Source organism: Empidonax traillii, unplaced genomic scaffold (genome assembly GCF_003031625.1).
Source record: "Empidonax traillii isolate 1590-97213 ecotype Southwest subspecies unplaced genomic scaffold, ASM303162v1 scaffold531:size451153, whole genome shotgun sequence".
In the NCBI taxonomy this organism is placed as follows: domain Eukaryota; kingdom Metazoa; phylum Chordata; class Aves; order Passeriformes; family Tyrannidae; genus Empidonax; species Empidonax traillii.
Window position 1 is genome coordinate 291,895 of NW_020955724.1, and position 21,847 is coordinate 313,741.

At 38.3% G+C, this 21,847-nt stretch overlaps 1 protein-coding gene across 2 annotated transcripts in view; it reads left to right on the plus strand.

Moving 5' to 3' along the window:
• The window catches only part of CRACR2A (calcium release activated channel regulator 2A), a 54,849-nt gene extending 40,246 nt beyond the window's left edge, over positions 1-14,603 (plus strand). Inside the window, exons 13-18 of one of the 2 annotated variants that reach the window (XM_027897127.1) lie at positions 3,643-3,775; positions 5,620-5,701; positions 6,763-6,877; positions 8,528-8,629; positions 13,226-13,302; positions 14,181-14,603. In XM_027897127.1, coding sequence (XP_027752928.1) covers positions 3,643-3,775; positions 5,620-5,701; positions 6,763-6,877; positions 8,528-8,629; positions 13,226-13,302; positions 14,181-14,271 — 600 coding nt within the window. In that variant the 3' untranslated portion in view covers positions 14,272-14,603. The remainder of the gene's footprint in view (positions 1-3,642; positions 3,776-5,619; positions 5,702-6,762; positions 6,878-8,527; positions 8,630-13,225; positions 13,303-14,180) is intronic. The other variant, XR_003572719.1, reaches the window with a different exon arrangement.
• The last annotated feature ends 7,244 nt before the right edge of the window (positions 14,604-21,847 follow it).

Below are 21,847 nucleotides of genomic sequence, written 5' to 3' on the forward strand. Positions count from 1 at the left end.
TTTTAGTATCATTGTTAGGTATTACTCATTTTTAGGTTCTTGAAGTACATATTAAAAAGATTAAAGTATAGGAAAAATAGGTTTGCTTGGTCATAATTATATAGTTCTTTTAGAAGAAGCAAGCATATCTTAAAAATTATGGTAGAATTATGCCATGGTTACATAATAACTTCTAAGTGGTACCTTTTAATAAAAAGTCCAGGGTACAGAACAGAGCTTCATCTTTTGAAATTATTTAATTCAATGCATGCTTTTTGCTTGCTGTATGACTTATTTCGTATTGGATTTTCAAAGTGTGGCATCATTGGACTTTAGGACAGCAAAAGTCAGGTACCTCATCCTGTAAAGCTAGGACAAACCTGTTCTGCCTGCTCTGTTTCAGCAGTCATGCCCCTGAAAAGCACATCCTCTCAGCTAGGTAGGAACTAGATCTTGTTTCTTATATTCTTTTCCCCATAAACAGTTTTGACAGCAAGCAGTCAGGGATTGGAGAGAAGAAACCATAAAATTTCTCATACCTGGTTGTTGAAAAAATTTTGTTTCAGTTTTTAAAGGAACATGATGAGGGTAAACATGAAGTTAATTTCCAAAGGTTATTTCGAACTGGGAATTCTTTGTTTGTTTTCTCTCTATGAAATGCCAGTGATTTAGCCCAACCTTTATTTTGGGTTGGTTTTTTTGCTTGTTTGTTTGTTTTTAAAATTTAGATTAAAAGAAAAACCAACAACACAGCAGCATACCCTTTTCTGGTAAGCTCTGTCCGTGTGACACTGAAGTCATGGTGCACGTGCATGGTTCTTTTGGCCTGCCAAGGACTATTCAGTTGATGGCATTTCATTGCTTAGGGCAGTCTCTGTGCTGTGTAAGTGTCTGACTCCTGCCATTTGGTGTGAGGAGTGCGTTGTCTCCTTCCTTACATGCTGCAGCTGCAGTCAGATGAATTGCTTGTACAGCTTTGTGTTTCCTAAATGATGGCTCCTGGGTTCACACTTCCTGAACATGAGATTTAGATATCAAAAGCGATCTTGTTCCGTACAGTCCTTGCACACTTTTTCCCTCTTCTAATAACATACCTGAGCTAGAAGAAGTAGTATTCAATTAGTAAGTGTTTTGAGGTCAGCTCTGCATGTAATGCTCAACTGGAGCTGAAGAAAACTTCAGGAAAAGTTAACTCCCTGCTTGGTGCATCATGAGTTATGAGCTGTGAGTCTCAGGGCCACATGTCAACTAGGCTGTCTTCTGTACCCAGTCTTTCTCTCCCCTTACATTTTGCTGCCCAAAAGCTGTGCAGTATAAAGGAGTGTAGGATCTAGAAATACTTGTGCAAAGGGGGCAGAATGATTCCTTGCAATTGTGTACACTGGCTTTGTACTACTTCATTCCGTGATCTCATTGCTTACTATATAGAACCTGGCTCCTAGCTGCTGGCATTAAGCCTTCCTATTCACCACATAGTCACAGTAGTTTACCTGCTAATCCTTTATGACCCACTGCATCTTACAGGTGAGTAGAACCAGTGTCTGCACCAGCCAGGTACTGGCCAGCAACTGCCATGTTATCTCTGAGTTGACAGTCGGGTAGAACATTTTTCTAAGTGGCTATACAGATGAAGCTGCAGTTAGCATTAGCAGAAATGTATTTGGGAAAACACCTGCAGGAACCGTAATGGAAATTAAAGCAAAATTTTCTGTCCAAAACCTCTGCCTGAGATTCAGTTCCTCTCCCTTCTGTTATTTCCATATGGAATATGAACCACTGTGTTCATACCTGTCATCTTGCACATTTGTGTTAAAGTGCACAAAAGCTAGATGTGTTACTTGACCTGGCTGCTGTTTAGATAAAGACCACTCAAAAGACCCATCTAGGGAAGACTTTTTCAGACTGCATTGTAAACTAAATTCACATTCTACTGCTATTCCATTTTCCCATCAGCACTTCGTTGAAGCAGACTGTGAAGAAGCTTTTTCCTTGGTATAGTGTTCAGATGCAGGTTTATAAACAAATTTGATTATTAAAGTTATTTTCATCAGTGGATTTGATACATCTCAGTGAAAAATGACTTCTTATACTGGGAGTTGAGCTGAAGGCCTTTGGTGTCTTTGAGTCTTAGTTCTACTGAGGTGTGTATAACCACTAGGGACAAGGTATTACAGGTCACGTAGTCCATATAGTTAGTTATTGTTCTCAGAAGCCCTGTGAAAATGCTGCCAAGCTGATGATTGTATGTTAACTTTTTTTTAATTTCCCAGAGCACACAGTCTAATAAGCTGGGAATGTTTTTCGGCAGAATGGAAAATGTGCTTTATATAAGTGTATGTGTACTACTAGTAGCCTGGGGTTTGGGGTTTTGATAGAAAAGGAGAATAAGAAACCTCTGTGTAATTGTAATGGGCTATTAGCCCAGCTCATGAAAGAGACATGCACTTTTGTCCCCAAAATTTACAGCAGTGAATGATTTTATTTTTTTTTTTTTCCATTCTAAGGAAGACAGCAGCTTGAGGTTTTGTGGCTTGGGTTTTTTTCCCCATCAAGTGCAGCACTCTGTTTCTGCTTTCTGTAAGATTTCAGTGTATTTGTAGAATACCCTTCCAAGCCCCTACTTCAGTGTCTTATTCAAAGTACTGTTGGGCAGCGAATTCAGTTCTTATGTCTGCATGAAGGCAGCAGTCTTGAGAGTTCTTCACCTCAAATGACTGGCAGAGGGCCTTTCCCTCCCTCCTTTCGCTCCTCACAGCCCCCAACTCAACATACTAATGCCAGGACCATCATGATCTTGCTCCCCTTCTGCAGCATTCAAAACAAACATTCAATCTCCCTTTTCCTTCACCTTTATGTAAAATAGAAGAGACCAGCTAGGGCACTCCCTGCAAACCAGCTGGTGCTACAGTGTTCTTCCTTAAGCAACTCCTGATCTACATACAAAGCAATAATGACCTACTTGACAGAGGATATAAATATTCTCTCCAGCATCCACTTTGCTTAGCCTGCAGTAAACAGGACTTGGATAAGCAGAACAAATTGTTGTTCCTTCTGCTTAAAAAATGAAATGACAGAAACATAGCTGAATGTTTACAGCCTGATTAACTAGTCTAATTCTCTCTCTGTCTCTCTCTTTCCCCCCTGCTTCTGCCTGTAATGTTGAACGGATGTAGAAATGCAGTAATTGGATGGAAGCTCTTGGCTCCATGGTAGTAGCAAAGAGAAGAGTCTGGTGGCATAAGCCAAAAAATTATGACTTTGCTTCTGTTATGTAGATGAAGATGTGCTGCTTCCTCTGTGTCACTGGTATAGGGTGAAGCTACTGAGCGGAGCTGTGTGAAGCTTTATAAAGTTTGATTTGTGGCCATGAACATAAACTGTTTTATTTAGGCAGTTTCATTCATTTTTCAATGCAATGTCATGCAAAGGTTCATGTTCAGTATACTTCTAGAGCTCAGTGCAAATCACTGCACTTCAAATAATTGGAATGATGCATAGCAAACATCTGAAATGCTGAGTTATTTTAAGAAACAGAATATTGCTTCATGAGTAATGGAGAACATGAGAGGATTTAAACTATTCTTTTTCTCATCTCAGCCTCAAACTGGAGAGGGAACAAGATTTATAGAACAGTTTGAGACTAATTTTTGCTCTTACTTGAAGGAGGAGAGAATAAACTCTGTCCCAGAGCACTTATTCAAGATTATTTTTGTGGGCAATTCGAGTGTGGGAAAGACTTCATTCTTAAGAAGATTTTGTGAAGATCGTTTTTTCCCAGGCACAGCTGCTACTGTAGGTAAGTTTAAGAAACATGATTCCTATTATTATTTTTGTTCCAATAGTACTTAGCAGCCTCTACTGAGATAGGCCATGTGTTATAAAACAGAAGCATACAGCTGTTGTATAAGTAGGACATGCAAAGTGAGTTCTCCTAAACTGGGAAGCAGATAATTGATGGAGATGCGAAATCCTGGCAGCACTGAAATAAATCAGAAAAATCCTACTGATTGCAGTGAAGCTGGAATTTCCTTTTAGATCTGACTATTCTGAAATGGATATCCTGTCCTCCTGCTGCTTTGGAAGAGAGCAGGTCTCCTGGCTGTTCTGCCATATGGAATATGTTGATTACCAAAGAGCATCTCAGGTGTTGTATAAGTAGGACATGCAAAGTTTTAGGTTCTTGTGAGGAAAGAGCTGATTTCTACCCTCCCATTCTCTCCAAATTAATCCAGTCAGAAAGAAGAGCCTAGGCACCAATTAACCTGACCCTTGATGCCTACTTCAAGGTGAGCTTAGTAATTTCCTAGACTTCTAGGTTTTCACTGACTACATCTTTGTTAACTGGAATGGGAGCTTAGACACCCAAATGCAATTGTCTATTCATATGTCCTGTAGACCTGTATGCTGTGTCCTATTCGTGATGTTATGTATGTGGCCAATACACTTATCTGTAATCTGAGGTCTTACACAGCGTGTGCAAGTTTTCCAAAAGAAAAGGAGTGAGTCTGACCTTTTTCATCTTTTGGCTGATCATCCAGGGTTCTTGCAAAGAAAATGGCGAGAAAGTATTTGTCATAGCTTTGATTTTTAAGGTTCACATCAATGAGTTTCATAGGTGTGGACTATGGCTGGCAAGATACAGCCAGTTGAAAAGTCAAGTGAACAATCTGGAGAAGTGTTCTCATTGAATTTCTACAGAACAGTTCAGATTTCTTCCCTTGAGACATACGCAATGGATATGTCTTCAATGCAGATGTTGTAATTGTCTGTTGAAGGAATGCAGACGTAGATGTTTTTTCATTACTGCCAGTGGCAAAAATCCCACTGATGTGGAAAATGGCTCCAAAGAAATGGTTGATGCCCTACTGAGATCCCTTCCAACCTGAATCATTCAATGATTTTGTGGTTTTGTGATACAGTACACTGTGATACAAGAAAATGCAGATTGTCATTAGGAGGAGGCAGTGACTGATTGACATTTAAGACTCTAATTATTGTTATAAATATCCAGAAGATACTTACTTACATCTTCACAGGTTAGGGAAATTGGGAGAGGATTCATTTAAAAGTTTAGAGAAATTAATTTCTATCTTACTTCCATTTATCCCCTTAATTAGGGGGCTAATGTAACTGTAGTGAGCTCATCTTCTATATTCTGAACAGGGTAGGTAGGAGGTTCTTCACATATTCCATCCATTTATCTTCAGCATTTCCCTTAATTTCCATTGTCCCCTGTGCTGTGCCGTATGTTTTTCCACTAATTGTAGAAGGTGTTATGTGGTTAGCTCTGACTAAACTAACAAATTTCATACAGCTGAAGTTATACAGCATGAATTCCAGGCTAAATGGCTTGGACTGCTGTGGACTGTCAAATGGACCCTTGACTCATGTTCCCTGATTTGGAAATTGACCTACCTTACAGCTTTTACAATATTGAACTATGCTATTAATGTTCATTATTTTATTACTGAAGAACTTTGGGCAAATAAAAGCTCTCATTGTCCTCTGATAGTTGGAGACTATGGACATAATTCTTAATGTAATATCTATCTTGTAACCTTTCTGGAGTTTTTGCTATTTCCTGGATCCAGTTTTCAAACAGCATATAAAGAGAGAACTTACCTTGCATTTCTGTTGTAGGTGTGGATTACAACGTGAAGACTGTCACAGTAGATAATACCCAAGTTGCGCTGCAGCTCTGGGACACTGCTGGCCAGGAACGGTGAGAACACTAGTAGTCAGCTAAGCTGTGTAGCTGTTCCTTCACTCCCCCATTCAATGGGATGGAGGAGAGAATTGGAGGGGTGAGAGTGACAAAACTCCTTGTTTGAAATATGGACTGCGTGATGGAATTAACTCTATCCCAATCAAAACTAGCATACATTTTAAGGTTTTGCCTCCTTGAATCATCTGTTTGAAGATTAGTAAGCATGGACCTAATCCTGCATCTCAGGAGAGGAACAAATTCCTAATAGAGCCAGTTTAAATCCTTCCCTTGTGTCAATAGTGTGCTGATTTGCTGCGAAGTCCATTGAGAAACTGCCAATCTGTAAAAGAGATTCTTATTTGAACTCTTAAAAGTTTAACACCGCACAGTTTCTTTAGGAGGAAGACTGATTTTAAAATGAACCTAGAATTATTTATATGGCAGAAAATTTCTTAGCAGATAACAAAGAGAGTTTTTTATCAAAACAATCCCATTGTAGCCGAAGAACTCTAAATTTCTTTAAGTTTTCAGCGTATTTTTTTTCCCCATCTCCTCACCTGTTCTGTAGTTTTCTGTTACTAAAGAGCATTTAGTGAAGGGGAAATTTCTCCTCCAATCTTAAAATAAAGAGGGTGGGAGAAGGTGAGATATGCAGCTGGTTATCCAGCTTAACCCAGAATCAATTAAAGACGGCAGGAAGAACTTCTCCAAACAGTTTCTTTTAATTTTTTTTTTCCCCCAACAAATTACTTGTCTTTGCAGTAATGTGTGGGGTCTGGTGCTTCAAGAAGAATGAGATTGTTTGCTATGATTTATAATAAGCTTCATCTTTCAAACAGGGTCTGCAGTGAAAATCAGTATTACAGCTTCTCTCTTGACTAGTTTATGGAATTTTAGAATGCATAGGTGAGCCCCATTAACAGGGCTTTAACTCTTACTAGGTGATGATCAGAAGAAACTCTATGGCAGCATATTCCTTTGGGAAATGGAGGGGAGGGGGGGGAATTACTATAAATTTTTCTGTATCAGATTACTGCTTCTGTTGAAGAGAGCCATAAACACATTCTTACTTGTAGGTACCGAAGTATTACGAAGCAGTTTTTCAGAAAAGCTGATGGTGTCATTGTGATGTACGATATAACAGCAAAAGACACATTCACAGCTGTGAGGCAGTGGCTGATAAGCATTGAGGTAACATGACATAACTTTAAACTCTTGTGTCATTATTCTCTGCCTTCTTCTGAACAAGGGCTGTTAGCAGGGCAAATCACAGAAAACAGCATGTTTCTTGTGTTGTCACAAGTACATTTCTGCTCGTGAGTTTGGTCTGCACAGTTACCATTAAAGGTGTTTTTAATCTCTGTGAAAAAAACCCCATAGTTCCAGGCTTTAAAGGACTTCAGATATGGGCGTGGGGAAATCTCAGCGTGGAGCCCTCTGATTTGTCATAAAGGTAATTTATCTCATGACTCCCATGGGATCACTGCTAGTGTTGAGAGGCACTTTGATCGGTGATGGTGATCTGATGATCACTGATCAGCACTAGCAGTTTGACAACCAAGTCAAACCATGCAGCTTGTGGGAAATTGACCATATTGTGAACATAAACCATAAACTTAAAAATACACTTTGAAGTGCTACAAAGTACTACATTAGTGCTATAAAACTGTCTCATGATGGACAGTTCAGTTTCCTGGAAATCATTCTTTCAACCACATGAAAATAAAATCCTAGACCATGCCACCGAGTGACTTCAGTAAACTAAAAATTAAAACGTACTAAGAGTGTGAGCAGCTGAATTTGCTTGTGGCCAGAACAAAAAACAAAACTCAGGCTGCTGCCATGAAGGGCTGAGTCAGTGTGAACAAAGTGTGACTTCCTGTTTGTTCACTGAAAAAGTAAGGGACAAATTGATATGTAAAGATCATTTAGTCTGATTTTATTGGCCATGCGCTCTAATATAATACTCTGTTTTCCATAAAGACCAAGAAGTGGCTTTGTGAGTTCAAATTAGGACTCAGTCATTCGAATGTTTCCAAGCAGGCATAGTTATTCCACATGAGTAGTCTTACTTAAGTAATGTTAGCATGCATTTGATAAAAGCAGACCCTTATTAAATATATGATCTTAATAAATCAGTGATTTTTAATTCAGCATGGTAAAAGCTAGGAGAGCTTTTTAGATTTTGATTCAGAAAGATTGAATATTGTGGTTAAAACCTTTTTCCGAGCTGTAACAGTTCACTCTTCTTTACTGACTAATTTTGTTTGCTGCAAACTGTTGCTAAGTTGGACATACGGCCAAGTCCATTTACTGCTGTAGCATTCAGCCCACTTTATGAAGGCACTCACTGTGATAATTATAACCCTTTTCAGAATGAATTTTGATTTCTGTCTATTCTCTGTATTTTTGGGGGCCTATTCTGTGTATTTCTCCACTGTTTCATGTAATTCATTTGGCGTAATTGTACCCAGGTGTTGGCATTATTTTTCTTGGCTATGTAATTAGAAAAGCAATGGCAATAAACACACAATGTCTGAGCCTGTGTAGTACGGTGGTTTTCTCTCTTCCATTTTAATATAGTCTAATGAGCTTCTGTGCTGTTATTAAAAAAATGCCAAGCTAGTGTAATCTTAGCATTCTGTCTTTTTCATGTCTTTAATCCAACTTTAATTCCTGACGTGTTTGCAAGTAGAGTGCCACATACCTGGCTCATGTGTTAAGTCTTAAATGTCTTGTTATGGTGTGACATTTGTTAGCTTTTATCCTCTTGATCTGTGATTTTTTTTTTTTTTTAAATACAAGGCCTCACTCAGCTGATGTTTGTTCTTTATTCTGCAGGAGGCAACAGGGGAGAATGTGCCTGTCCTTTTGGTGGGTAATAAAACTGATAATGAAAAGGAACGTGAGGTCCCTATGGGAATGGGAGAGCATCTTGCTAAGGTAAGGTTCCCTTACAAAGCTTGACGGTGAAGGTTTTAAAATGGAGTCTCAGTGTGTCTAAATTTACAGAAACAGAGATTAATTTTGATCAGATGAGTATTTTTAAGGATTAGGAACCCCATCACACTCATCAGTTCAGCTCTCAGTGATGTAAGTGCTGATAATTATAGTAGTTATAACACTGTCTAGATTAAAAGAAAACATCCCCAAACCAAACCAACCAACAGAACAACAACAACAAAAAAAAAAACCAAACCAAAAAGTGAGTGGAGAAAAAAGTAATCTAGGAGTTCACTCTCGTTATCTCTCTTCTGTCTCTCTTCTCTTTTTCTCTCTATTTTTTTCTTCTCTTCTTTTTTTATTCCCTCTTTTTTTCTCCATTTTCTCTGTGGATGGATTCTTAAAAGAGAGATAATTTGGGGACCTTTTCTCCCTCCTACCTCCTGTAAAACCACAGAAGACCATCTGTTACTCCTGTGGTAGGAGTAGAAAACATGTTTACTTTTAGTAACTTTCCATCAAAGAGATAAAATGAGTTAGCAGTCTGCATCTATCACAGTACTGGTTATCCATGGGCGTAATTTAAGCATTAAAGGGACTGCAAATACTGGAGACTTGTTTATATTCCTGTGTGCCATGCCTATCAAATTTTCTTTTGAATCTTTCTATGCAGTGCATATAGTTTGAACATCAATGCCTGCAGAATATTCATTTATTTAATAATAAGTCATTTCAATATTCCTGAAAAATTAACTGAATATACCTAAATTACACAACGTGCTGGATTTCACATATTTACATGTTTCTCCTTTGAAAATAGATTTACAGCTCTGCTTGCTAGTAACCAAAAAGGGTATTTTTGAAATTTGAAATGCAGCTGAATTTTTCTTGCAGGATAGATTGCTGCAAGGCACTTCTCTATAACTGAAAGAATTAGGGCCAGATCTCTTTTTATCTTAATCTGGTTATTCATACAGCCTTTTGAAATTGTACCTCCATGTTCAGGTTTGTATCCATTATTTTGATTTTATAGGAGAGCAATATCAATCTGGAACTTTATCCCTCAAAGGTTCTCCCTGTGGGAAATCAGCTTTATTTTCTTGTATGCACGGAAATGCTAATAGCTTTGAGACCTTGGAGGCTAGAAGGGACTCCAGGGTGTAACACTGAATCCTGTGAAAAAACAAGTGACAAATAAATGCTAAATGGACAGAGAGTAGGTGTCTTGCGTGTCATCTCACTCTCTAAAAAAATTGTACTAGTTAAAAAAAAGATGAATCATTCTAGTATATAGAATTCACAGCCCACCAGGCTATTAATTCTAACATGTCATGCAAAAAAAAATAAAATGTTTTGCATAAGTAAAACAAAGAAAGTTGTCAAATAAGGTGGTTATAATCAAATGAATGGATCTGAATGACTCATTTGTGTGAATGTGCTGCCTGAGGTAGTTAAGGAATGATTAATGACAATGGATTAGTTGAAAAGCAGCATAGATATAATTAAATTATAATAATTTGCCTGCTGAGCTAATAATAACCATGAATTTTAATGAAATATTAATTCTTGCTAAATGACCATGTAATTCTTATGAAACCACATACCACTGTCTCTATTAGTGAACGCAACTGAGTTACCTATTTTGTGAATAATCACTTACGGTGAATTACTCACAAATGATCCAAAATACACAGGACTGGATGATGAGATGATACAAGTAAAACCATATTTGGTGAAAACAAGCTGCTCTTGTGCAGACAAAGAATCAGATTAGCCTGTTGACCCTGAAGTCCAACAGTTTTAAGGACTGTTTCAGTGTCTCATGGGATAGGTTTGATTTGACCTAGCTTTTTCTGTAGTCAGAAAGAAATGTCTACTTTCAGAGTCCATTCCAGCCCAGCTGTGTTAACCATTGTTTTGCGTCTTCCCTTCCAACATCTTGTAAGTCAGTGTACTACAAATTCACGTAACTCCTTTGCAAGGCAGGCAGCACAGTTCATTATTAAAAGGAAGAACGGCAGCCTGAAGAGAGTCCTTGTCATTTGAGAAGTCCTGTAGTTGCAGTTTGTGTTCCACCTTGTGAAAGGGGAATGGAATGACCATAGGGATCATGGAAGTCCATTTGACCTTTTTAGCTGAGGATCCAGAAAGAAAACTCCATTTAACAAATTTCTATTTAGCTTAGCTTGATCTGGTGTGATCAGGAGATCATATAAGCACAACAACACATAGAGTATTCAGACATCTTGTGAGCATCCAGGAACAGCTAATGTTCTATTTGAATGGATTAGTGTAGCCACTGACAATTATTAAAATAAAATGCTTTATGATAAAGGTGCGGCTCAGGCATGCTCATACTCAGAATGATTTTATTTTGGCCCTGCATGTATTTCCTGACAGATCTTAAACGGGTCAATAAATCCTTCTCTGTCACTCTTCCTCAACTATAAAAAAGATAGTAATGCCTTTGTCTGCCTTGACTGCAGACTATATATGCTTCATGGGATAAGGACTGTTTCTGTGTGTTCATACAGTGTCTCCTTTGTCAACCTGTCAGTGGCATTGTTACATAAATACTGCTAATGAGGGAGCTATTCTCAGTGATGCTACTTTACAGGACAGAAATTGCCCAGCTCCCTTTGGTAATAATTAATTTTCCTCACTGTTCTTTAGATGTCTGCTGATTTGTAGGTAAGTTTTTAAAATGGAGTAATTGGCAGTGCTTTCCAAGGTTCAATAGCTAATTCTTGGATGGAGATGGATGGCGTTCCCTGGCTTATTCATTATATGTGTCCTGCCTTCTGCTACTTTGTGCTCCTTGTGTATGCTATCAATTAAAGTTTCCTCTTTGAATCAAAGGAATGACACTTTGCATTTCCAGACTGTCTCCCCTTTCAGAGAAAACCTTTTGCCAGACAGAGAGAATTAAACCATTATTATCAATTGAGTTTAAATTGCTCTTTTTCCACCCATGCAGTTTGTTGAAAAATCCATTCAGATTCATACCAGTGTAAATGATGTCATCACTGGGAATTCTCCTCTAGTGACATTCTGCTGTATGTGGGGAAGATGTCAGAGGAGTATCATCACTCTCTGCTTGACTGACATAAAGTAGCTGGAAGCTGACCACAGTGAGTTTTCTGTTAGAGTCCTGACCAGCTCAGCAGAAAGAAGAGAGTGTAAATTTTATTTCAAACTTCTGTTTGCATAGCTAGCAAGAGATTTGACCCAGTCAAATTTTATCTTAAACCTTTCCTAAGAAAAGCAAGAGAATCATAGGGTTATGCAATTGTAAATGTCATACAGAACACTGATTTAAAAAAAAAAAAAAAAAAGCTATCCAACACTAACATTGCCTGATTTCTTCCTTCTCTGCTCTTCTGTGCATATCTGGCCATCCAGAAATTCCTGCAAGTGGTTCAGTCCTGTTTTTTTACTAGAACAATGTAACCATTAACAACATATTCAAAACTAACATGTTAACACTGAAGCCCTTTGTTAATGATGCTAAAATAAACTACCATATTTATGACAATTCTTTCCTCCACTTCTTGTCTCTGGAATTTCGTGAAGACAACAAAAATTTACAAAAGTTGTGTGAGTTTTGAAGCATATTGTATGTATGTAAAAAAGCCCTACTACAACTGGAATACCTAGTCATTTTAATGGGAGCCTTTGAAAACTGAATTATAAGTGTCTTATGAAGAGTGGTTAAATAAGTACTAATGCAGTAACCACAGTTTATAACAAACAAATGAAAATTTGCAGATGTGATTGTTATTTCCTAAAGTACTGACTTATTTATTTGAATTTTAAGCTACTGCCATAAATAGCAATAAGACACATAGAAAAGTGGAAAGTGAATAGAACCTTGAAATCTGGATGGGTAAAAGGACATGTTCTAATTCCATAGAGGCAGTGTAGATGAGCTGTAATGTAGTATGTTGTGAAGTTAGACAGATGTCTATTTTGCAGGATTATCTGTCATTCCCTTTCAAACTTCTTTGCAGTCACCACTGCCAGGTCAAGCTTTTGTGCAGATAATCTCTTGCATTTGCACTTATGGTGATAAGACTTCAGCTGAAGTGCTGAGAATTTCTCCAAGACTTGATCATTTATCTACTGTTCTTAATTGCAAAGCTCCCAGGAGGTACAAAACCAAAGGTGCAGGCTGACTGCAAGAGAAGGTGCAGTAAAAATTCACATATACAAAAAGATGAAACAAAAGTTACTGGAATTCTTTTCATTTGCTTTGTCCAGCACTCAGTGATGTACTAGTTGCCTGAGTGTCACAAAGAAAGTTCACAAGACTTCAGTACCTTACAAGGCATGTTTGTGTTTCAGCTCTTACAGCCAAAGCTACTGTATAGAACAAATATCTGCTAAGAGAATCATAAGGTTGTTGTTTGTGACCAGTACTTGGATTTCTTTTGTTACTCTTTAGTGTTAGTTCTAGAATTAAATCATAATTTTTCCTAAGATGATCTATTTCTGTTTCTTTATTTGCATATTTCAGCTTATCTGCATTGTTTTTTTTAAAACTGGAGCAAGATATTGTGCAAAAATAATTGAAATGGTCTTTTTGTTTGATTGTAGGATTACAATTTAATTTTCTATGAATGCAGTGCATGTTCTGGGTACAATGTGGAAAAGTCTGTGCTTCACTTAGCTAGGTAAGAAAAACACAGTCTATAAGTTCATGTGCCTGACTGCCCTGTCGTTGATAACAGAGTGAATTATCTTGGTTAAATTAGTTCTATAGGAACTTAGAGAGATTAAATATTTGTTCCTTTTAAACTGGTCTGTAGCCTGACCCTATTGCTCTGATTGAGTAGTTACTCAGGTGCATAAAGAGTCCTGTGTTAAGCTAGGGAAGCTCTGTATAGATCCAGAAACACATGAATTATTGCTAGGAAAGCTGAGGGCCTAGGATGTTGTGATAGGTCTTGCAAGAATGTCTTGAAGGTCTGGAGAAATATACTTGAAAATGGATGCTGCTGACTCCTTGCAGCTTCTTCCCTCTGCTCATTACAGCTGAAATTCTGCTGTCTGCCTGGGGGCTGGGAGACAGGGAGAAATGGATTTTTGAAGTTTTATAAAGGCTAGAGGTATAAATACAGGAAAATATGTCCCCTCTGAACTACTTACGGAAAAGAAGACAATGGTAATGAGTTGGCAAATCTTTAATATTGTTGCTGAAATGAGTGAAATTTTGTGAAAATGTCAAGTAATTGATAAGTGTCTAGGTAGCTGGATATGGTTCTGTTTTGTTCTGGCCTCAGAAATAACAAATAGAAGTCACTGTTTTGAGTCTCCATAATATACAATAAATGCTAACAATCAGCACTAAATTTTTCTAACTAAATGAAAGTAGGCAGTATTGTGATGGAGGCACCATAATTGTACTTTTCTGTTTGTTTGTTAGTTTGCAATGTTCTATCATTTTCTGTTGTTCTCTGGACAATTTTATAGGCTTGGGAAAATGCTTTTTGTTTGATCTCTTATGGGTATTATTGACTTTTTTCTCTAAAGCATTGTTTCTTTCCCCCAGGTTTTTAAAAGAACATGAAGATAAAGTGAAAGAGAAAACCATTGAACTTCAATCTGATATGAATAAAAAGTCTTGCTGTATCAGGCAATAAAATGCTGGGGTGTGTCATACGTTTATTTGACACTACATAGCACTGTCAGATTTGCTTTTATCTTCCAAATACTCTGCTGTGTTCTGAGTGTAGGTGTAAGTGAAACTTAAAATCTTTGTGTGCTCTGATCTCAGCTTTTATAAATATTATCTTTAGTTAATTGACAATGTATTTGGGGCAATAACAGTCTTTTAATTCTGTTTGATGCCTAACACCACTGAATCCTGCTTTATTATCAGGCTTGTGGAAGCTACCACTTTCTTAATAATTAGAAATAATTTTATAGGAAGAAAAACTACTTGGAATGTGAAGTAAATTCTTACTGGTGTTAATGACCTGTCTTCTGAATAGTGTTTATTTCAGAGCTATTTAGATCCTGATTTTGTGCTAACCTTTGTTACAGTTTTTTAAAAATTACTATAGGTTTATTTGTGGGTAGTACTAAGTATGTTCAGCTGAATGAACAGCTCCTTGTGTCCAAAAGTCTGTCACAGAAAGTTTCATGCCAGATGTTGGAGGTAGAATTTTCAGAAATGGCAGAGCTTACTTTGAGGAAGACTTAGCGAAACTTGCCAGCATTTAAGGAGTGAAAAATCTCACCAAAATCCAGTGAGATATTGCTCTCTTTAGCAATGTTAAGAAAAAATTCCTCTTCATGTACTTAAACATGTGACTGATTTTTCAAAAGCATCTGCCACACAGCATTCCCCCAGGGCCTGATCTCACTGAGATACAGTGTTTGAAAAATCAAACCCGCAGGGACATGTTTTAGAAAATCAGATCATAAGAAACGCAAATGTCATAATTAATTTTGAAAACCTTTGTAGAATATTTATGAGAAACAGAAATTTAAGAGTGGGTCACCCTTCCAGCATATGATCAATAATTATTCCTGTTGGTGTATGTCTTCACTGCATCGAGCTATTGTGGTAAGCATTCAAGAACAATTATCTGTGGTGGTGAGATTGTTTGGAAACTAGAACTCATGGCATAATTTCTTGCATTAAAATATCAAGCAAAACTGTAGATTTCATTATATGAGACTGTTAGAGACATTGTTTTTAATTCCTTTTCTAAATGTTTTTAAAAAATTATTTTTCATTTGAATAATGAATCAGTTTGAAACTAAGGATGAATGTTAAGCACTAGCTCAGTAAGTAACTTATTTTTGGATAAAAACTTTGTCGGTAATTATTGTGCTCTTGGGATTTCAGTCTGATCAAAGGTATGTATCTAGGTGCAAGAACTACACAATAGAGCTTTGCAGACTTTCCCCCACAGCAATTTCTATATCCATACCAGCACTCAAATACCCTTTTCTATGAGCTGGGATCCAAATATGAGCCCTTACCTATCAGGTAAAATAAGCAGCGTTTTAATTTTATTTCTATCAGTAATGACGGATGAATTAAGTAGCCCAGGATAAGCTGATGCTAAAGAGTTTTACCCTTGTTGATTCTTGAGAATCTGCTCATCCAAATAAAAAAAACCCTTTGGTTTCAGTGAGAGGCCTAAGAAGCTGTAAAACACAAAAGGACCAAAATTAAACATCCATTACTGAAAATCAGTAGGCTTTCTGTTCACTTCCCAGGATTGCTTCTTGAAACCATTACTGCTTGTGGAAAGATGAGTCATGTTATCGACTGTTGCATATTATCCATCATGGAAATCTTCTCAGAATTGAACCATCTGTTTTCAGTCCTGGCTGAAGCTGAACTAGTGCAGCCCCTTAATTTAAACATCAACAAAACTGACTCTTTATCCCAATTTCAATTAGGGAAGAAGTGTCATCAGTTTAAATATTGGCTGTGCTAATTGGCTTTGAATGATCTGTTCCCCTGCAGTAGGGTGTTTTCTACCTCATCAACATCAGAATGGCAGTATTTCTTCCAACCTCTGTCAACCTCAGGAAGACAGTTTGAAGGCTTAATTTCAGCTTTACTACTCATGACTCTAGCCCCACAAGCCCCAAAATTGAGATCCTTAATTTTTTATTCCCTTGAAGTTCATTTAAATTTTGAAGGACAATGACATGTGAGGTGGATTTTCTTTATGTGACTTCCACAGGATCGTTTTTATTTGGTCTTTTAGTGTGCACTGAGACCCTGCTAGCAGGGTATACACAACTTGAGGCCAAACAATGCTAAGGAGCAGCTTAGGTGGCAGGGATTTCTTCTACTAGAGACAAATCTGGTGCAGTCTAAGACCCAGGCAGTATCTTCTGTCTCAGACTGATAGCTGTGGCTGATGCTGTTCCTTTTTGCAAAACCAAAGCCAAAACCCAAGCAGAATATGTATTGCAGAGGTGCAGATACACACACACACACAACACTAACGTCATCAGCCACACAGACAACAAAGAGATTGATGTCTTCACTCCTTGTCACCCACAATACACAAACATCATTCCCATAAATAGGAACACAGCCCAAGCCTTCTCTTCTATTCCAGCAGATCAAGATTGAAGTTTGCTAATGAAAATATAGATGTACACAAATCCTGTGACTTGCAGTGCTCTCTCCCTCTCACTCTGCCCTCACCCTTTCCCCAGAATCATGCAGAAATTTGGTAGAAATAAGGTTTAATAAAAAGATTGGGTAGCCTGCAGCTATGGGACATAGGGCTTAGTCAGATAAGCAGCTTGCTTGCATTCACCTAGTCCCTTTTACTCTACCTTTTCTTGATTTTTTTCCCATGCTTCCACCATCCACCCTGACCTCTCCATTTCTTTGCCCTTCGTATCTCAAAGAAACAACTTGTCCCCAGTTGCCTTTTCCCTGTTTGCCCCAGGTTTTCTACATCTGTACCTGCATACATATTTCTTCTACCATTTCCCAAGTTGCCTCAGCTTTACAAGCTATTGGTGTAGTTACTTAGGTGCTGCTGGCGTTGCAAGTTTCCACTCCCAAAAGAATCCCTACTGTTCCATTCCAATTACATGTGAAGTTACTGCGTAACTCCCCCTTCTCTACCTGTGAAGTCCAGCCATTGCTCACAGTGCTGTCTGTAACTGTGACCGGCGTCTCGCTCTGTTATTTGCAGTGTTCAGAGTTGCTTGTGTCATGCCCAGAGTTTTTCATGGTCTGTTTGATTAGCTAAACCTCAGGCCAGGGCCTAGTCACCTGTTAGCACACCTGAATAAACAGAACTTACGGATTGAATAATGCTTACAGAATACAGGTATGAGTAACGTGAAAGGACTCTGGTTTTGGACAGATTCTACTGTCCAGGTGGTCATCAGACCAGTGTGGGAATTGTCAGCTTTCCATTCTCCTTAATGCCATCTGATCTCTGTTGCTGGATTGCTGTCTTCTGACTCTTCACCAGAATTTCGTACTTCCTGTCAGTATTTTTCTCAGATCTTCAGAAATTTAATACTGGCTTAGTAGCAGTTAAACTTTCTTTCTTTTCCCTTTTCCTCCCTCTCCCTCTCCTTCTCTCTTTTTGAATTAGCTTTAGTTTGCTCACAGTCTCCCCATCCACCTCTTTGCAAAATCATTTTGAATGAAGATAAGCCAAGATCATGATACAACTGTGCATCGTGGCCTCTGGGTCATGGAGTCTTCCATGAAAAAATCCATAGGTGATGTAAGATCAGTGACAGTAGTGTATTCTTTTAGGGATGTATAAGGTCTTGAAAATTTCCATTACTAGAATGAAAAGTACCAACAACAGAGAATGAGAAATTCTGCTGAAAAGTAGCTCTTTACGCTCATCAGGCTTCATCTTCTCAAGTTCACTGATGTAACTCCTTGACTCAGGAATGTTTCTTCTGATGTCACCCTGTGTACAGTAAATCAGCTCACAGGCAGCGTGCACCTACGTAAACTCTTAGAGAAGATGATGAGTTGGTAGGAGAAAGTGGGAGGAATTAATCTCAGCCTGGTCAAGTACCCAATACTAACAGATCTTTGGGTATCATCATGCACACTACAGTGTATTTGCATGGATATACAGTGCTCCCTTTGGAATGGCAAGATCATGACTTACTGTGAGCCAGTTAAAAGTGATTCCAGCCTGCCCAGATGCGAGCCGAGCATCAGTGGAAAAAAAATCATTGCACACCATAAGCTTACTGAGAGAAGTGTACAGCACCTCCTCCCGTGACATATTTATGGAGTAATCTGCTTAAGGTGGGAACTGCTCCACACACAAGGAATGTGTGAGGAACAGACCACGCTGAAGAAAGTTTGCCTCTGAAAGAACTGCAGTCAGTGGTCACTCCCCATGCTGGAGCAGGGACAAATGAAGAACAGGACAACTGGAATCCCTATGCTCAAGACAACTGGAAGCGTTGAGCACTGAATGGCAGAAACCATATTACTTGGTTTGGCCCAAGTGTTACACACATTGCCTGTTGGCTCACTGGGTAAATTCTAACAGAGTGTACCTCACTGTGAAAATAGAGGAAACTGAAATTTGGGAGCAGAGCAGAGGAAAAAATGTACATGAATGTTTTTGTCAAATGGTCTGCATTCTTTTTTTTTCCCCAGAACCTGAATCATCGATAAAATATTTGTGTTGCTTCATAGTAAATTAACTCAAGTAAAATTTCCCAACTTGAGACCGTTTTTGTTTGCAACATCCGTATATTGGCAGAATTTCTCACCATGTGAGATTGTTTTGGAATAAATCCACTTCATCATCTGCACAAGTGGAAGCTTGTTTTAGAAAGCAGAAAGATGCTCATAAAGCTAATCAGTAGCAACTTCCTGAATTCATCCACAGCTGTTGAAATAATGGGTCTTTTTGGTTATTGAAATTACAGGAATTGCAATAGCACTCTCATACGCTCCTGAAAAAAAGAAAGATGGACACTTTGACCTGTTTAGACCACAAACAACTAAAGTTCTTTTAATATGAAACTAGTAAAAGACAACTGATTATTATATGATGAAAATAGGCTTCTCAAGGGAAAAAAATCTGTAGGTTAAATTTACAGGGCAGGTATAAAAGTTCCTTCCTATTACTAATCTGAGATACTGTATGTAGTGACATTGATTCCTTCCAAATGTACTGGAAGTTAAAGGACATCTGATTAGTCAGATAAGCATTGCTTCCTCCCTTTCAAACACTGAAGAGGAAAGTGTTTCAAACAAATCCAGCTACACTGGAAAATGGTGTTTAGCTTCTGAAGTTATCAGTCTCCTTCCAGTGCCTTTTCTGCAACATGCTTCTTTGGGGCACAACAATCATTGCAAGTCTTCCTATTCCTAGAAGAATCCAGATTCAGAGGAACTTTCTCACTGGAAATTACTGGTTTTCACTAAAAGTGAGTAGGGAAGCCTGTGGAATGGAGACATTCAGGTAGAATATTACATGGCTCTGAGTCTTACTCAAGTACTCATATTACTTGAGTTGCTGTTTGTGTGTATGTGAGTAATGAACAGTGAAGACCCTGCTGTGTTGTCTGTGTGGCTGATGACATCATTGTGTTATGTGTGTATCTGCACCTTTGCAATATGTACGCAGCTCAGCTTTTGTCTGGACTTGCACAAAGGAACAGCAGCAGCCACAACTATCATACCTGTATGATATACTGTGTTGTGCCTTGTGTTTTATCTTGTGCCATCTTTAGCCTTTGCAGAGCAAATCAAGTATATGAATCATGCATGTGTATATTACTGTGTCTGTATAGCTGCTATTAAAGCTCAGGTGCCGTTTTCAGGGGGTAGAGTACAGGATAGGTTTGTGACCATCCCTGCTAGTCATTACTCCTCCATTTTACCTTTTCCAAGGCATTAGAACTCTGCAGTAAACGATTTTAAGTTACTCCCTTGTCAGAATCTCAAGGGGAGAGGGGGGGGGAAGAAGACAGAGTTCTCTACTGCATTAGTGAGCTGAACTAGCCCAGCAAAATCTGGCAAATATCAGAGTTAGTGGGAGGATATGGGCAAAAAACACAGCTAGGATCAGAGTTTTGAGAGAAGAAGTCTAGAGGGGTGGCCAGCCCATTTTCAGTAACAGCAAGGTGTTTAATTGTCTTATCTCTTTATAATATCGTCTTTTAATATGGATAAATGGAACTGGATGTGAACTAATTCACCATGCTTCTCAGGTGGTTTCGTGGGCCGGTCAGTATTGCTGCAGCCAAACACCAGTTTGCATACTTCTGCTAGGGGCTGAAAAGCCTCCAGACTACCACTGCACAGCTCAGAGGTAAGGCACTCAGCTTGAAAGCTGTGACTGTGAGTGAACTGTTCTGTCCTGTTCTATTCCTGCATGGCCTTCTCCCAGTTCTTACAGGTGCAAATGACTGAGCTACATTGAACTGCACTACTTGACAGTTTTGAACAAGGTCCTTTGAATCTAGCTATTAAGGCTCATCAGTTGTCATAGCAACCCCTGTATTGTATGGATTTATATTATGGAGCTGTAATAAGGCCGTTGCTCATCCCTTTGAAATGAGGCATAAATCACTAATGCAGCTTCTCAGTGACAGCGCTTCTTTAGGTATTATTCTAACAGAGAAACTGATTTGCATTAAATGACATGTCTGTCAGCAGAGAAGGACGAATGATAGGAGTAAAACTTTCTACAGGTATGCTATAGGCATTTTTATTTGTAACCACCCTGTAAAGTCACCTTCTGCACTGAAATCATTGGTGTCATTAGAAGCCCCAGGGGAGACTGTGCAAGGAATTACTAAACTCAGATAAGATGTGCAGTTTCTACTTTCTACAGAGAAAAATACTGCCTTCTTCAACAAGAAATCAAAGGATGAGTTTATCTTCTATCATGTGGAAAACCATTTGTCTGCTCAGTTTTCTTATAAAAGTTTGTAAATCCCACAATTAGGCAGTTAAAGAAAAGTATTTCAGATTAAAATGTTAGCTTAATTTGAAAGTACTTTTCCCATTTGCTTTTGCTTTCCGTTAGTGGTTCAGAAGGCAAGAAGTCCTTGGTAGTGAATTACATTTGGTAGTTTTACACCTCTCCCCTGCATTAACACGCAATGAACTTTTTTTGCTGAGGTATGATTTATGGAGTTGTAGAGTTTTAAAAGGAAAAAGGGCCCATTAAGTCAATTTGATTTGTGTATTACCAGGCATTCCATTGCACCCAATTACTCCGAATGAAATCTAAAACATTGTGTTTGGTGAACTTTGATGTATCTCTTTTATCTGTATCTACTGTATCTCTTTTCATTTGTCTTGATTTGAAGACATTAAGAACTGACAACCTTAACTATTGGGACAAACTGCTCAGAAAGTTGATAGTCTTCTTCACTGTAAAAATGCTGTTATTATCTCTTTGAAATGAGTGGCCTCAGCTTCTGACTGATATTCTCTTACAGAAGACTAAAGAGCCTTTAATATGTAATGGCAATACCTAGAGACTATAAGTCATCTGCTCTTTCTCCAGTTTCCATACTGGATCAAAAGCAGGTGGCCAAAACCAGATGCCTAAAAGAAATATCAATATGACTGCAATTTATGATATTTTCTTCTATATTCTTCTGATTTCCACAGCCTACTTTGCAGGCTCTTCCTGAGCTTCCATTGGCTTCTCCTCTGAGGCTGGAACATGTTGAATCTTATTTTGAACTCAAATAAATCTGTCAGATCTACAGTAT